Source organism: Microcaecilia unicolor, chromosome 1 (genome assembly GCF_901765095.1).
Source record: "Microcaecilia unicolor chromosome 1, aMicUni1.1, whole genome shotgun sequence".
In the NCBI taxonomy this organism is placed as follows: domain Eukaryota; kingdom Metazoa; phylum Chordata; class Amphibia; order Gymnophiona; family Siphonopidae; genus Microcaecilia; species Microcaecilia unicolor.
Window position 1 is genome coordinate 648311829 of NC_044031.1, and position 17540 is coordinate 648329368.

General features: G+C 42.3%; 1 protein-coding gene across 2 annotated transcripts in view; it reads right to left on the reverse strand.

Annotated features, from left to right (window-relative positions):
* Positions 1-17540, reverse strand: part of CARNS1 (carnosine synthase 1) — a 119996-nt gene that overhangs the window by 16054 nt on the left and 86402 nt on the right. For both annotated transcript variants that reach the window (XM_030185665.1, XM_030185657.1), the window contains one exon: positions 7543-7774. In XM_030185665.1, coding sequence (XP_030041525.1) covers positions 7543-7774 — 232 coding nt within the window. The remainder of the gene's footprint in view (positions 1-7542; positions 7775-17540) is intronic.

Genomic DNA, 17540 nt, shown 5'->3' on the forward strand with positions numbered 1-17540 from the left:
ATCACACCTTATACTATCCAGCTTATTTTCGAAAGAGAAGGCCAGCCATCTTCCGACACAAATCGGGAGATGGCTGGCAATCTCTCAAGGCCGGCGAAATCGGCATAATCGAAAGATAAAACAACACCAACAAGAGAACAATAACATAAAATAATACTTCGTATAAACATCTAATAAAAACCATACTAATTAAATGTTTTACCACAATCTTTCACAAGAAATACCTTTCTGAGGAAAATCTCATAAGAATATTCATTGTGGATATCCTGAAAATCTGACTGGCTGGGGTGCCTCCAGGACCAGGTTTGGGAACCACTGCTCTAAACATTTGTCTTATACAGCTTTCTGTACTACTTTGAGGCCCATAGATTTGTGTATATCATTAAAGAATGGCAGCAGTGTGAAGTCCCTTGAGGAACATTTTTCCCTCTGGTTGCCTGTACAACTGCTGCTGCATCTGTGGCTCTGTGCGGCTCGGTGAGTTTCAATCCTTTGCTGTTCTTACAAGAAAGAGAACAGTGCTGAAATATGAGCACCAAAAGGTTGAAACACACTGACAGGAACAGTAAAGTAAATATTAGGAGTACAGAATGAGGGGGAGGGGAGGGTTGAAAAAGTGACAGAGATGGGCTTGTAAGGGGTAAAAAGCAGTGGGCACAGGCTGTGGTGGGGATGAGAGAGTGGTGAAGACAAACTGGTTATGTGGATAAAGAGAGTGGGGAGAAGCTAATGGATGGGGATTAAAGATTGGTGGAAACAGGTGATTAGGGATGGGAGGATAAGCGAGAGATGGGGACAATAGGAAACAGGTGAGAGAATGACAGGGATAGAGGGTTGGGAATGGTGAGTAAATAATGGGACAGGAATATAAGGGAGAGAAGGGTAATTCTTATTGTACCCTGCTTAGAATCTGAATTGGAACTTAGCGGTCTATACAAACTATATAGCATAGCATAGCAGTGTGGGGATGGATGAAAGAAAAAGTGGAGGGGGTGTGGATGAGAAGGAAGTTGTGATAGTTGGTGAGGCGAAGGTGAGAGTTGTAAGGACTCAGAAGTAGAATTTTGTTTTACAATTAAGGAACATATTTATAAGAGTTCCTGTGTTTCTGGATAATATAGGAAAACTTGTTAAAGCAGAACTAGTAAGAGTAGGTGGTTATGCTCTAGGGTTGCTTCATACTATCTTTCATCCTACGCTTCCTATGCTGTGCATTACGTAATGTTTTGTTTGTAAGTAAAATGGACCCAGGCAGCCATTAAAGTACAAAGGGTTTTTTTTGTATCCGTGACATCCTTGAATGTAGTGCATTACAGTTATTGACAAATTTCTCAGTCCACTTCACTCCCTTCCCATCATTAGGATTCATCTCCCTTCTTCTCCAATCAGCTTGGTTATAGTTTGTGGAGTTTTGGAGGTTAGATTGGCAGACCTGGAGATGCTGAGGCAAACCGAGAAATATATAGCAAAGACCTTTATGGAAAACGGCAGAGTGGTTCCACCTCCAGCTTGGCAACCCCTGTGCTGGTTGGAAAAACATGGTCACCTGGCAGAAGAGCTGTACCTTAGTTCAGCAGGAAGTGATTTGGTAGTGAGAGCTCTTTCACACTAAAAATGTGTCTAGGGCCATGTGCAGCCAAAACATTTCATTTTGTGCCATTTCCTGTGTCGTTTGCAAGAAATTTAATTTTGTTTGATTTTTTTTTTCTTCAATTTTTTCTTACGCAGCAACTTTATCATTGTGAGTGCGCCCTGTTTTGGAAATTGTGCACTATTTTTCTGATAGTGCAGAAGTTGCCAGGTGCCCTTGATTTGGGAAGCTGCCAGGTGCCCTTGACCTGGATTGGCCGCTGTCGGGGACAGGATGCTGGACTTGATGGGCCTTTGGTCTTTTCCCAGTATGGCATTACTTATGTACTTATGTAAATGCACACACCATTGTTCACGTGCAATAGTGCACGCTTGCAAGCACTATCAGAAAAAGAGCATGTTCTCTTTTGGGAAGCATGCGTACTCTTTTTGAAAGAGGGCACATACTTTTGGAGAGTGTTCACTATTAACAACATAAGAAAAAAACCCTAAATTCTGGGTCATTTCAAGCAAAAACCGATACAGGAAATGTCATTGACATTTTCCATTTTAAACATATGTACATCTTTATAAACTAAGGGGTCCTTTTGCCAAGCTGTGGTATTTAGGGATATAGGGATATTTAGGGATATAGTAAAAAAAGGACTCATAACACGTTTCTTTCTGGAAAACTCTGATTCTTTTCAATGTTGGAAAATTCTGATTCTGTTCAAATTTGGATGATGTTAATTGTGTTCCTTGTGAAGCTGCGACACAATAAACAGATCTGAATTAAAATTGGCTAGGTAGAATTAGGGAAGATTGCAAAATAGAGCAATCTTTTATGTATTGATCCGTATCTCTGTATTAATTCTTGGTGTGATCGCACCTTGAATACTGTGTGTAGTTCTGGTTGCCTCATCTCAAAAAAATATGGTAAGACTAGAAAAGTGTCAGGGAAAGGCGACAGAAATGATACTGGGGATGGTCCAGCTCTCCTATGGAGAAAAGCTAAACATTAAAAGACAACTGAGAGGATTTATGATAGAGGTCTGAAAAATTGGGATGGAATGGGTAAATAAAGAACAGTTGAAGAAGGCCCATTTAACCAAATAGTTGCCATTTCTATGACAAATCGGAGAAATTATTTTTTTCACTTAATAAATAGGCTGTGGAATTTGTTTTCACTACATCTTCCGGTAACTATCAACATAGCTAATTTTAAAAAGGATTCTGTACACCCACCTTGATATATCTCTGATGAAGGGTGGGCTATCGATTAAGTAAATAAATGCAATAGTGGGAAAATCCACAGATAGTTGTTAATGAAAACTCATGTCATCAGGACCACTGCCCTAGTTCTGATTGAGTGGGATCCTAAAGAACATAATATATGCCAAACTGGGACAAACCAGCTTCTTGCTTCCAACAGTGGCAAATCCAGATCATAAGTACCCAACAACCAGAATACCAAAGAATAGGTTCAGTTCTTGTTATTTACACCCAGTGATAAGCTGTGGCTTTTCCAAGACAGTATGGATATAGTTAATACACTTTTCCTCCAGGAACATTTCTAAGCCCCTTTTGAGCCTAGCTGTTACTGTTCTTAATCTAGTCATTGCATAAATGATCCTGAGGGTGCGAGCCATGCACTGTGACTCCTTCCAGAACTCAGCATTGCATGCTTTCAACCTGGTCAGTAGGTGTCACCCTTACTAAGGGCTCAGTGACTCCTTCTCCTCAGCAGGATTGAGAACACTGCCTCAACAGCATCCTCAGACCCAGCTAGTCCAGGGTATGGAAGACCCAACTTAGGGGTTGAATTGGGGATCTTAAGTATGGCAGGGGCTACCGCTGAGCCATTATAGTTTCAAAGACTTTAGCTGCCTGTTTGCAAGTTCTTGCTCAACTAATATAGATTTTCAGGGGTTGTTTTGAGAGTCAGGGAGGGGATTAAAATCCGTTTACTTCTAGTCAGTGCTAGGGAAGAAGCTTCCTACATAAGCCACTAATCAGCACAGGAAAGGTTTTCTCTATCAGGGTTGGTGTTATTCAACAGTTAAACAGAGCAGGGCATTGCTGTGTTGCTTCCATCTAAATTATCAGCTGTCACCTGCTATGAGATTACAAATAGCCGTGCCAACTGAATTTGCTTATTATAGCAAATGTACGATTTGTTCCCTCACTGAGAGCTGACTGAAAACTGAGAGTCAATTAATTTCCAAGTTCTGTCATTTGCATTAACCTCTAATTCTATAATCTTAACGCTTAAATGTAAGCACCATTAATTTAGTTTATTAAAAACTTGACATACTGCCCTTCACAGTAAAAGCAAACCATAAGAACAGCCATACTAGGTCAGACCAATGGTCCATCTTGCCCAGTATTCTGCTTCCAACAGTGTCCAGTTCAGGTCACAAGTACCTGGCATAAACCCAAACAGTAGCAAGATTCATGCAACTGATCCCAGGGACAAAGCAGTTGTTTCCCCATGTCTATCTCAATAGCAGACTATGGACTTTTCTTCCAGGAACTTGTCCAAACCTTTTTTAAACTCAGATACACTAACCGCCGTTACCACATCTTCCAGGAATGAGTTCCAGAGCTTAACTATTCTTTGAAACAAAAAATATTTCCTCCTATTTGTTTTAAAAGTATTTCCATGTAATTTCATCGAGTGTCCCCTGGTGTTTGTACTTTTTGAATGAGTGAAAAATTGATTTACCTCCACCTGCTCCACACCACTCAGGATTTTGTACATCTCAATCATATCCCCCCTCAGCCTTCTCTTTTCCAAGCTGAAGAGCCCTAACTACTTTATCCTTTCCTCATATGGCAGCAGTTTCATCCCCTCTATCATTCTGGTTGCTCTTCTTTGAACCTTTTCTAATTCCGCTGTATCATTTTTGAGATATGGCGACCAGAACTGAACGCAATACTCAAGGTGAGGACGTACCATGAAGCGATACAGAGGCATTATAATTTCCTAATAATTCCTACCATCCTGTTTGCTCTTTTATTTATTTATTTGTTACATTTGTACCCCACATTTTCCCACCTATTTGCAAGCTCAATGTGGCTTACATAGTACCATGAGGTGTTAGCCACCTCCGGTGGTGAAACAAATACAGAGTGATGATATTGTCAATGAGATAAATGTGTTACAGACATATCAGGGAATCGTAGAGAAGAGTAGTATAGTGTTCATAGTGTGCATTACAAGTTACGGTTTCTTTGTGTTGCTGGGTTCAGGCATTTAAGTTGGGTCAGTAGGGTATGCCTTTTGGCCATCAGCGTATTGTCTACCTTGACACCTAGGCCTTTTTCTTGAGTGCTGACTCCTAAAGTGGACCCTAGCATCAGATAACTATGATTCAGATTATTCTTCCCAATGTGCATCACTTTGCATTTGTCTACATTAAATTTCATCTGCCATTTGGATGCCCAGTCTTCCAGTTTCCTAAGGATTTCCTGCAATATTTCACAATTCACATGCGTTTTGACAACTTTGAATAGTTTCATGTCATCTGCAAATTTAATTACCTCACTCGTCATTCCAATTTCCAGATCATGTATAAATATGTTAAATAGCAGTGGAGGAGTGGCCTAGTGGTTAGGGTGGTGGACTTTTGTCCTGGGGAACTGAGGCACTGAGTTCAATTCCCAGCACAGGCAGCTCCTTGTGACTCTGGGCAAATCACTTAACCCTCCATTGCCTGCCGCATTGAGCCTGCCATGAGTGGGAAAGCATGGGGTACAAATGTAACCAAAAAAAAAAAAAAAATTTGAAAACAGTATGAAAAGTACAACAAATCTTCTCAAGGAAAGAAAAGCTTAAAGAGAGAAAAAAAAGAAAAACTATTTCTTGAATCATGGGAAGCAAAGTAACTTCTGCTTGGTCAGATAACTGTACTTAGGGCTAGGAAGGGACAGAATCTTCCCCTTATTTTGGTGACCAGGAAGTACTTGGAATAAAATCTATTCCCTGTTTCTTTTGATGGGACGGGTTTGATGCATTGGAAGATAATTCCTTTCTACGCAATTCCTGGTGCTAAGGTTTTAGAATACCAGTATTTACATGACCTTCCAGTCTCCCTGTCTTGGTTCCTGTATGTCTCTCTAGTCTTCCTGCCTTAGTTCCAGTATGTCCCTTCAGACTGCCCTTGTTCCTGCTCCCTTCCTTGGATGGACTAACTTCTCAGCTTTGACCTTGGCTTGTCTCTTTTTCTCCTTTGATTGCCACCTACCCTGACCTTCAGGATTGCTTGGACATTCTCGTACCTCTCCAATACCATTGTTGGTATCTGGACCAGCTTGGTATCTGGACCTCTGTTACTGTATGCCCAACTCTTCTATACTTGACTGCCATAGTCCTAGCCTGGGCGTTACTCGCCTGCCGCCAGTCAGGGTCTGCCTAGCCTTCGGGCTAGTTAGGCAGTGTCAACTTGGCTGCAGCTCAACGGCTCACCTTCCCTGGCCCCTGAGACACTATTGAAAATGGGATAGTTAAACAGCACCCCCCACTGGCAGGGCTGTAGCTGGAAGACTCCCAGTTAGCTTAGAGGGAACAGTGCTAGATGGTCAAACAGAAGTTAGGCACCCACATGGGGGGGGGAGGGGTAAATGGCAGTTCGGCGCCTAATTGCTACTCTGTAAGTTAGCGCCTAAGTGCTGTAGCGCATAACTGCAAAAGGGGCATGTATGTGAGTGGGGCATGGGTGGATCAGCCACTTAGATATCAAACATATAGAATACTTTAAGTTACGTACCTAGGTACCAAAATTTAGGTACCCATACTTACACCTGTCTTTTACACGGTGTACGTGTGGGTTCCTAAAGTTAGATGCCTAAATGTTGTCACCCAGATTAGGCTCTATTCTATAACAGAATCTGAGTGCCCAGATGCCATTGTAGAATAACTATCTTAGGGGCCCTTTTACTAAGCTGCGGTAAAAAGTGGCCTGCAGTAGTTTGGATGCGTGAAATTGGTGCATGCTGGGCCAATTTTTACCGTAGCTGGGAAAGGTTTTTTTTTTTAATGGGGCGATAAATGGCCGTGTGCTAAAATCAAAAGTAGTGTGTGGCTATTTTCTGACTAAGCCCTTACCGCCACCCATTGACCGAGCAGTAAGGGGTTACGCATTAACTGTGGGGTAATCATGCAGCGCATTCCAATGTAGCCACGCTGCCGATTACCGAACAGACCCTGCAGTAGAAATCAGAAAAATATTTTCTACTGCAGGAAACAGCGCGTGCCAACTTTGAAATTACTGCTGGGCGCCCACACCACCCACGCGGTTGTGTCAATTTGTCGCACATTATCTGTGTCCTGTCGCTCCTTAATAAAAGGGGCCCCTAGTGCACAGACTTTAGGCACTTAATTTATAGTGCTCTTTATAGAATTGCCCCCTTTGTATATGGAAAGATGCTGGGCACACTTCCAACACACCACAAAAGCTTCACAGTTGCCACACATTCATTTTGGCTATTAACGCATGCACAGTAACTGCAAAATTTGAATGCAGCTTAGTAAAAGGGAGCTTTAGAGTTAACTGTTCAATATAAAACACAAATATAAGGTGCACACATATAGTAATAAGGACCCCACAATAGATTATTGCTGAATTAGATTAACTGTCATACAGCAGCTTTACCCTGCAATGTGCAGAATACAGGTGGAGAAGTGTGACTCCCATGATGCATTGCACACCCCATTTGTCAAGATGGTATGAACATATCCACTATTGATTAGCTGTGTTGAAGAGTTCTGCAGTGTTGCCAGTTTGTATTTTATTATTCATATCATTGAGTGGGTACTGGTTTAGTCCCAGGGAGGCAGTTTATAAATGTGTGTAAATAATTAAATAAACATGTAGCTACAGATTCCAGAACTTTCATTTTTCCTTGTCTTTCTGTGTGTAACTAGACATCCCACTATGAAATCCAGAGAGTGCTAACGATTGAGAAACTCACCAAGTACGTCAGTTTGTACTCTCCTGCCTCCCCGTTGCTCCGGTGACAGTTTTGCTTCCATCTCTATAATGGCACTCATGGCAGCCTCGGCCTTCTCCTTGATCTGAGAGTAAAGAGCCTTTTGCTGGGCTTTGTCAATAATGCCCATCTGTTGTAGGGTTGTGTCCAGGGTCTGTGGAACAGAAGCCTGGTGCCTTACCGGTTTATCTTCTCGCCCGACTGCACATATCACCTGGGAAATAAAAGCAAGAAAATGTGAAAGAACTACTAAGTGGAAAGTGTTTCTAAAGCAGTGGTTTTAAGCCCCAGTCCTCAGAACACACTCGGCCAGTCTGGTTTTCAGGATAACCACAATGAAGATGCATGAGAAAGATGGAGGTTTATCTTATGCACATTCACTGTGGACAATCTGAAAAACAGGCTGGCAAGGTGTATCCCAAGGAATGGGTTAAGAAACACTCAATTTTCATCCAATAACATCTTCTATTCCTGAGCAGTAATTCTATTCAATCAAATACTTGTGTATGCAAATAAGACCTTTCTATTTCTATTGTTCAACCCATTGGATTCTTATGTCTGTAAATACCATCTTCCACCAAGTTTCTTCTATTATGTAAATATTAGATGTTTGATTCTGGGGGGTTTTTCTTGTGTTGCTAGATCTCATGTGAATTAACTAATGCTCTAAAGGATTTCAAAAGACTGAACTCAATGGAACAATTTATTTTTTGAAGCAAACTACCTTTAAAATTCTTCTTTGAGAAGTGTACATTTTGAGGGCAATTCTATAAGGAGTTTGGCAACAATTAGGAGCGTAAATGACAATACTCATATATAAAACAAACCGAGAGGCTGATGCTAAACTACCAAAAATGGACCAAATGATTAGTACAAAAAAAATCCAAGATGATATCTCTAAAGGTTTAGTGGTAAAAATGCACCCAGTGTGGCCACGTTTCACCTAATGAGGCTGCATCAGGGGGCAATAGTTGTTTTAATGCATACCAAAACATCAGAACATAAGAATAGCTATGCTGGGTCAGACTGATAAGTCCATCTAGCCCTTATATCCGGATTCTAACAGTGGCTAATCCGGGCCACAAGTACCTGGCAGAATCCCAAGAGTAGCAAGATTCCATGCTACCAATCCCAGGGAAAAACAGTAGCTTTCCCCTTGTCTGTTTTAATAGCAGATTATTTCCCTCCAAGTTTGCATTGGTCTCTTCCCCCCCCCCCCCCATTTACTAAATCACCCTAGCGGCAAGTACTAAGTCACCCTAGCGGCTGTCATGCGCTAATGCCAACACAGCCCATTCACTTTGAATGGGCTGTGTATCATTGCCGCACGGCAGCCACTAGCGCTGCTAAGTAAACAGGGGGGGCTATTTTGTAAATTGTATAGGACCATTTTGGGCAAAAGTGGTTCATAAGCTCTGTATTGTATTTGTCTGCATGTGCAGTGGGAGCAGCTATTTTATACACATATGTGGTGAAAAAATGATCAGCATAGACCAGGCAGCTTCCATGTGGAGGTGTCAGCATTTACATGTGAAGTAGCGATTTCACAACTTCCATATGCAGCTGTCCCATTTTATGAACTTATACACGGTTAAGTGCAGCTAATTTAGTAGCGAGGTTGCAATTTTAACTTGGTTTCATTTTGGAGGTGGAACCAAACTGCATGAGGTTAAAGGGACTATCTCCCTTAAGCCCTTGTGTAAAGCCCTGGCTGAACAAAAACTTAAAAAAAAAAAACAAGGAGGAGTCACGTGATGCTGTAGAGAGAGTAGGACGTGCCTGCTCTGCTCTCCGAGGCCCCGCAGCCACCCGGCATCTGAAAACTTAAAATTTATACTCAAACGGGATTCTAGCATACAGACCCAGGGATTCGAAACACAAATGGACAAATTTGTAGAAACCCCTGCGAAAAAGATGGCGGGGAAAACCGCCAAAAAAGAGAAAGAAAAACCGAAGAGCGCCGAACAAGCCATAGAGCAGCGCCCAGAACCGCTGGAACAGAAATTCTCGCCAGAACAGTTAATACAACTCACAGAGGTTATGGAGAAAACTTTAGAGAAAAAATTGGCAACGCTTACCACGCAATTTGCTAGCTTTGAATCCTTACTAACCGAAACTACGCAGCGCACCGGTGAACTGGAACACAGGGTATCGGAGCTAGAGGACTCTGTTTTGCCGATACCGCAGCAACTGAAAAAACACACAGAAAAGTTGCAAGAGGTCGCTGCCAAATTAGACGACCTCGAAAACAGATCGAGACGGGCAAACCTGAGGTTAGTTGGGTTCCCGGAGTCGGTGGGGGACTCGGTGCTCGAAACGGTGGTGGCACGATGGTTGAAAGAGGAATTCGCAACTTCGGACCATGCAGGGCCCTTGTGCATAGAGAGAATACACCGCGTGGGCAGGAAACAAGATGGCCGCTCATCTCCCCGAGTAGTGATTTTGAAACTGCATAATTATATTCATAAAACGGAGATACTACGGGGATATCGCCTGAAAAGAAACGACACCAAATTTGAGGGGCATTTGATCCGTATTTTTCAGGATTATTCCGCATCGCTGCAAGAGAGAAGGAAACAATTCACCCCAATTTGCCGTCGCCTGCATGAGGCAAAAGAAAACTTTATGCTAATATACCCTGCTATTTTGAAAATTAAGCACGAAGGAAGGTGGCAAGCTTTTGAAACGGCGGCCGCCGCGATGAAAATGGTGAAAACCCTGGAAACAAATAATGGACAGATATCTGCAAGCCCTGATAGAAGTGGAGACTGAAGTTACACTGAGGAAGAGATTGGATTTCAAATGGTGAATGTTATGACTATAAAACTGGGGAACTTTAAGAGGTTTATAAGATGTTGGGGTGTATGTTGTGTGGACTGTATAGTACTGTAAGTGGGGGCTGGGGGGCCTCGTGCATCAATAGTGATTCTGTCCCAATATGGGGAATAATAAACTAGGAGGGGATAACAGGGGAGAGTTAGGCAGGGCCATTAAGGGAGGAAGGGGGGGGAGGGGGTTAGTTAGGAGATGGTCATGGGGGAAGGGGGGTCAAGGGATACATATCATTAATAGACGGGAGCAAAAGGGAAACAAGAACAAAAGAAGCCACAGGGAGGGGCTGGGCTCCCGGGTGGTACACCACAGAGTACCGACGCTAGATATCAGAGAGACCTTACATGATGAGTAATATCACAAAACGTATAATCTCATGGAATGTCTCGGGTATCTCGTCTCCGATAAAGCGTACGAAAATATTAACACAACTAAAAAGACATAAAGTAGACATAGCGTGTCTGCAGGAAACCAAATTATCAGACGCAGAACATGAGAAACTAACCAGACAATGGGTTGGGGAATGTTATTATTCCTCAGCTGGAAATGGTCGTAGAGGCGTAGCAATCCTAATTAGAAAGGGTCTCCATTGTAAGACTAAGTTGATCCATAAAGATAAAGAGGGACGGATACTACTGTTGCATGTTGTTTTGTATGGACTCCCTTTTTATATATGCTCAGTATATGGCCCAAATGACTCAAACACAAGGTTTTTCCAAGACTTGATCGCATTAGGATACCGTTATGCAGATGCCCCCTGGGTGTGGGGTGGGGATTTTAATGAGGTGATGGACCCAGGGAAAGACAGGTCAAATATCAGGAATAGCGAAATAGGGGCTGCGGGAACAGGGGTCTTGTCACAAATGAGCAGGGCTCTTAACCTCATAGATGTCTGGAGGACCCTGAACCCTACAGTTAGAGATTTTACCCACCTATCTAAAGCACATAAAACCTGGTCTAGAATTGACTACATATTGATAACCCAATCTTGGTTCTTTAGGGTTAGAGGTGCAGATATTGGACCCTTAGTAGTATCGGACCATTGTATGGTTTGGGTCGACTTGGAGTTCACTGTGACGGGAACCATAGGAGTTAGATGGAGATTCCCTGTGCACTTATATGGTGACGCCCAATTTAGGACTCATTTGATAAATCTATGGGAGCAATACCTGAGTGACAATGAAAGTTCATGTACTTCACCCATTTTGCTGTGGGAGGCCTCTAAGGCGGTCCTCAGAGGGGGTGTCATAGCGTATGTGTGCATGCAGGCGAAAAAGAAAGCGGGAACAATATTAAGGCTAGAAACAGAATATAAAAAATTGAAACAAATTAGTATCCAGCAGCCAAATCTGCAAAATCAAAGTAACCTAGCGGCCACATTAGCGGCCTTGAATACGGCAATACATGAACAAACAAAAAAACAGTTAATGTATGGGAAACTAAACTTCCAGAGATATGGAAATAAAGCTGGCCGGCTCTTAGCAAATATTGTGAGACACAGAGGCACCAGACCATTAATCACAGAAGTGCTAGATAACAGAGGAGACAAGATATCATCACAAGAGGGAATCTCTAAAATATTTTACGACTACTTTACTAAAACTTTTTCAAACGAACCACAGGGGAAAGGCCCAGAATTGTTAGATTATCTGGAGGACTCGGGTATACCGAAGTTACCTCAAATAGCTAGGGCCCGGCTGGGGAAACCAATTACAGCACAAGAGATACAGCAGGTAATAAAATCACTCCCCTTGGGGTCCACTCCGGGCCCTGATGGCCTGCCCAACGAATACTATAAACTACTGCCGCCACAGGCCGGGGGGTATCTTTCCCAATTTTTTGAGGCGGTGGTTCAGAGAGGTTTTTTCCCACAAGAAGTAAACACAGCTCTCATTACATTGATTTTAAAACCGGGAAAACCCAGCAATCAGGTAACATCTTACAGACCAATCTCGTTGATGAACTCTGATCTAAAAATCCTTACAAGGGCAATGGCTGCACGACTTGCATGTTATATGCCAGAGTTGATTGGTTCGCCCCAAGTGGGTTTTGTAAAAGGCAGACATTCTACCCTAAATGTACGTAAGCTATTGCTGGCCATGGCTCACTGTCATACAATAGAAAAGCCTTTGTTAATAGTGGGCCTCGATGCTGAAAAAGCATTTGATAAGGTGCATTGGGATTATATGTTTGAAGTTTTGGAATATGTGGGGGTGGAAGGATGGTTCATGGAAGCACTTCAGGCTCTTTATGAGAGACCTACGGCGAAGCTATTAATTAACTCATTTGTTTCCCCTTCCTTTGAACTCCAAGCAGGGGTCCGACAAGGCTGCCCCCTATCACCATTACTATTCCTGCTATATTTAGAGCCCTTGATACGTACTATTGAGAAAGATCCAGATATAGAGGGCGTAGATTTGCCATTCCAAAATGTCAAGACACTGGCCTATGCAGACGACCTGTTGATAACACTTACTTCCCCCCAGGAATCGCTTTATAAACTGCTCTCTGCTGTGGAGGAGTTCGGTTTCTACTCCGGCTTCAGGTTAAATTTGCAGAAGTCGGAGGCACTACCCCTATTCCCTGAAATAAAAGACCGGTGGGTGGGTTGCTTCCCATTAAAGTGGGCGTCGGGTTATATTACCTACTTGGGAGTGAAGATTCCCACGAACTTGGCGGGGATTTACACTTTAAATATTGAACCTCTGAAGAGGAAGACAGCGGAGACATTGAAAAGTTGGCAGGGTTTACCGCTGTCTCTCTTAGGGAGGGTAGCTTTATATAATATGGTCCTTTTTCCCATGTGGATATACAAGTTTCAAATGCTCCCTATATATCTGTTACGGAGGGATGAACAATGGCTACACAAAAGGATAAATAGGTACTTATGGAACGGGAAGAGGGCTCGACTAAACATAAAAAGGGCCTATTTACCTAGAGCCAAGGGAGGCCTAGGCCTTCTGAGCTTGCGGTTTTTTTCCATTTCCAGTAACTTACGGCACTTGTCAGATTGGTTTCGTTCCACATCTTACTTCTCTTGCACAAAGACAGAAACACAAATGATAGGGAAAACCCATTTTGCAAACTGGGTGCATGGGAGGAGATATCAGGGAAATGCCCTAGGCCAGGCCAAATTTATATTTCAGCCACTAAAACAAACTTGGAGGTGGGTGACTAGGTTCCTTTCCCTGGATAGTAAAAATTCCCCACTCCTGTCGGTTAGGGGGAACCCGGACTTTCCAGTAGGTGATACATCTATTGTATTTAGAGATTGGGAAAAACATGGGATACTCTATTTGTTTCACGTTGTAACGGAAAAAGGGGAGATGAAACCTTTGCAGGACATATGTACAGAATTCCATATTGATCAAGGAGATGTTTTTGCATATTATCAACTGAGACATTATGTGGCCTCTCTCCCTACACAAGCTTTGACTGTGGAGACAGGTGATAAACTTACTGAACTGTTGGGTCTGGAGGCCCAACAGAGAGTACCGTTAAAATACTTTCACTCTTGTATAAGAGAATCTTTACCAAAATTTGACTTTACCAAGATAACTGAGCAGTGGAATGCAGAACTGGGACTTAATCTACAAGAAGAGCACTTACACAGCCAGTTGCTATCGGTGACTAAAATTACAGAGAACGTAGCCTGGCAGGAATTACAGCTTAAATTTTTGCTGAGGCTGTACGTCTCGCCGTATAGGGCCTGGAGAGCAACCATAGCAGAGGTGGATTCTTGCCCAAAATGTGGAGTTTCCGGGGCACACCTGGGACACATGTTCTGGACGTGTCCCGGGGTGCAACAATTCTGGAAAAGCGTGGGTTTACAGGTGTCTGGCTGTTGGGGCACAAGGTGGAAGATAGCCCCAGGGCAACTATTTGAGTCCTTTGCCAGTGCGGGGTGCATGCCAGCGAAAATGAAAGCTTTTTTAAAACGCGCTGTGCTGATGGGCAAGAGAACGATATTACAACTATGGAGAAATGCGGAGGGGCCCTCTCTGGCACAGTGGCGTACAGCAATGATTCAAATGTGCTCTTTAGAGAAAAGGAAAATAAAGGACTTGGCGTCGGACAAAGGAGACATTTTTTGTGCCACTTGGGCACCCTTTTGGGACACACTTACCCCAACTGCTCGTAGCCGTATTCTGAACCTATGAGGGGGGGAGGGTAGGGGGTAATAGAGTGAGTGGGGGGAGGATAGGGGGGTGGGTATGTTTCTTTGGGGAAGGGGGAGGAGTAGGAAGGGGGGGGGGGGGGGGGGAAAAAGTTTAAACCTTGGGAGAGTTGTTGTTTGGTTTATGAATACCAAGGTTTAGTGTACACTGTACATACAATCTTGTAACTTTGTGTTAATTCTGTTTCAATAAAAATGAATGGAAAAAAAAAAAAAACAAAAAAAAAAACCCTGTATGTGTTTTAAGCTGCTGTAAAAATTTCCCCATACATATGTATGTGTTCCCTTTGTGAAATGGGGCATGTTGTGCAAGAGTAAATTTTAGTCTCACCAAAGCTACAATCAAACCTCACCCCTTGACGTAGATCTCCATGTATAAACAGTGGCTTACTGACATCAGTATATACACATGCATGCAATATTTAAAGGTGGATATGTTGCTAAAGTAATGGTATTTTGTGTCCTAACACAGGAAAGTTCCCAACTACATCTAATCCACCACAGGGAGAGCCCAAAACTACCTCAATGTAATGTTCTGATATCAAAAGAAATCTATAAAGGTCCTTAGCTCAAATTCTTGATTTGTTTGATACATGAATCACAGAAAAGGAAGTGAAAAACTATGGTAAGTCTCTTGCTTATTATTACTATAAGGACTTGATATTCTGCCATCACTATTTAGTGGCATCTCTAGACAGAACTATTTGGGAGGGGGAGTAGCAAAGCCAATGGGACATTTCTGCACCACCACGTCACATCCCACATCTCTCAGTTCCATGTTCCCAAACAATAAAGCTAGGATATTGCCACTTACCACTCTCCACACCAAAAAATAAGTTAGAATTGTGGTGTCACCTCAGGGACAGCAGTAATATCCTCCTTCTGCTGCCAGACAAGTAACTCAAAGTCCTGCAAAAAATATTCTCAAAATCTATTGTATACAGCAAATGTACTATATCATAACAGCCCTAACTCCCAGAACTAAACTGCAACAAACCCTCCTCAGAAAAGGCAGGCACTGTAGATATTACACCAGGCTCCATGAGCACCAATACACCTCCTATGAGTAAGCAGAATGAATTGGACTGAGACAGACCACTACACACTAGCAAAATACTTCACCCTGGTCACACACACAGAACATGGACAGAGTAAGAAAATACAAATAGAAGCAGGAATATGTAGATCAAAACTGAAATGGATGCCTCCAGAGGTCAGGGGCAACGCCAAGATGGCCACTCAAGTAGGGTCATCATGAAGCTACTCCCGTCTTTTTGAATATTTTAGCTGAGTTGCTTTGATTCTTTCTGATGCCTAAGTGGAAGGGGACAATCAGGGACCATCCCTCCTTGTCCCCTGGGATTCCAGCCTTTAGACTGGCTGGATAACTGCTACACAAAGCCTGAACCGTTGGGTGTATCTGCTAAGGTTGAAGTGGAGAGGAGCCCCGAATTAAAGGATGAAACTTCACTGAGCCTGCAGAGCCCTCCTTTTCTTCCAGGACTGCTCAGCATGGAGGGAAGAGCGTTGGAGGAGGCATTGGAGGAGTAGCTCCTGGCCATCATTGGAGGGGCAAATCCCTGTATGATCTGAGCTACAGTTACCATTAGCATTGGATGCCCCAAAAGGTTCTTCTTGTTCACCAGCTGTGACTGCACTGGCACTGAGTACTGAAGATCTTCAACCGAGAGTTGTCACAGCCCTGGTAGTGGGGGGTTTGCCCGAAATCAGTAGCGTGTTGCAGCCCCTGGCGAGACCATCTGAGTTCATTTTGGAATCCATCTGGATAGCAGTGGAAGTCCTTCACAAGGTGTTTGTAACTTTTTTTGCTGTCTCTATGACCAATACTTCATTGATTAAAACCCTAGACTCTCGTGTGGAGCATTAGGAAAATAAGGTCAATGATTTGACATCTTCTGTTTCCCAAGTTAAAGAAGTAGAGAGCCAAATGCTGCAGGATACTTATTTACTATAAGATTGAGAACCTCGAGAATGGGACTAGATCTCTAAATTTAAAATTTTTTAATTTTCCACATGTTAAGCTCCACTTGGTACATTTTCTACAGATTTTTTAAATGGAGGTTCTCAAGTATCCCGAAAATGGATTACCGCACTGCAGAAAATATACTTTCCACCAGGTTCATCTAATTGGCGGAAACTTTGGAAGATCCTGTTACAACGGAATTCTCATCTTATATATGGACCAGCTCTCCTGAAGAGATCTCAGGAGGAGATAGCATTTAGAGCTACAATTTTGGCTTCTTTTGTGTTCTTACAAGATAAAGAAGCAGACTTTATTGTAGACAAGCTACTTTATTAGGTTCTTGGGAGATAAGATTTGGATATTTCTAGAACTGGACACAAGAGAATAAGTTACTTTTAAGTGGCCAGTGTTGGTCAAAGTACTTAAGTAAAAGTAAAAATACATGTATAATTTCATGCTTAAGTAAAAGTACAGTGAAGAACACATTAAAAATGTATTTTAAGTGAAAGTAAAAAAGTTATGCCTAATACAATACTTTTTGAGTAAAAAGTAAAAGTACCTCAACTACAATGAATCCAACTATTGTTAATGTTTTTACCCCCAACAACTTTATTGCTCTACAATTCAAGCCACTTTGCTTATAGTAAAACTACATTTTGAAAATGACTGGTACTGATGGAATCTCTATCTGAAACATTTGAATTTCTTATAGCAAAGAATGCTTTATAATCATTGTTGTCATTATCATCTGATTTGAAGTAGTGCTGCCTACTCCATCACTTGTATCTTCATTTTCTTCTTTGTCCAATTACAAAGAAAGCTTTCACAAAGTTGGAATCATTGTCTGTTGTTGTTCTAATAATTTTTCATCAGATGGCAAACTCTATTTGAATTTTTCAAGAACTGATGCAAGAATGTCAAATGTGTGGGAACCCTTCAGTCTTAAGGCCAGACAAGCAGACTTCCTCTCTAAAGACTCTTATCAAT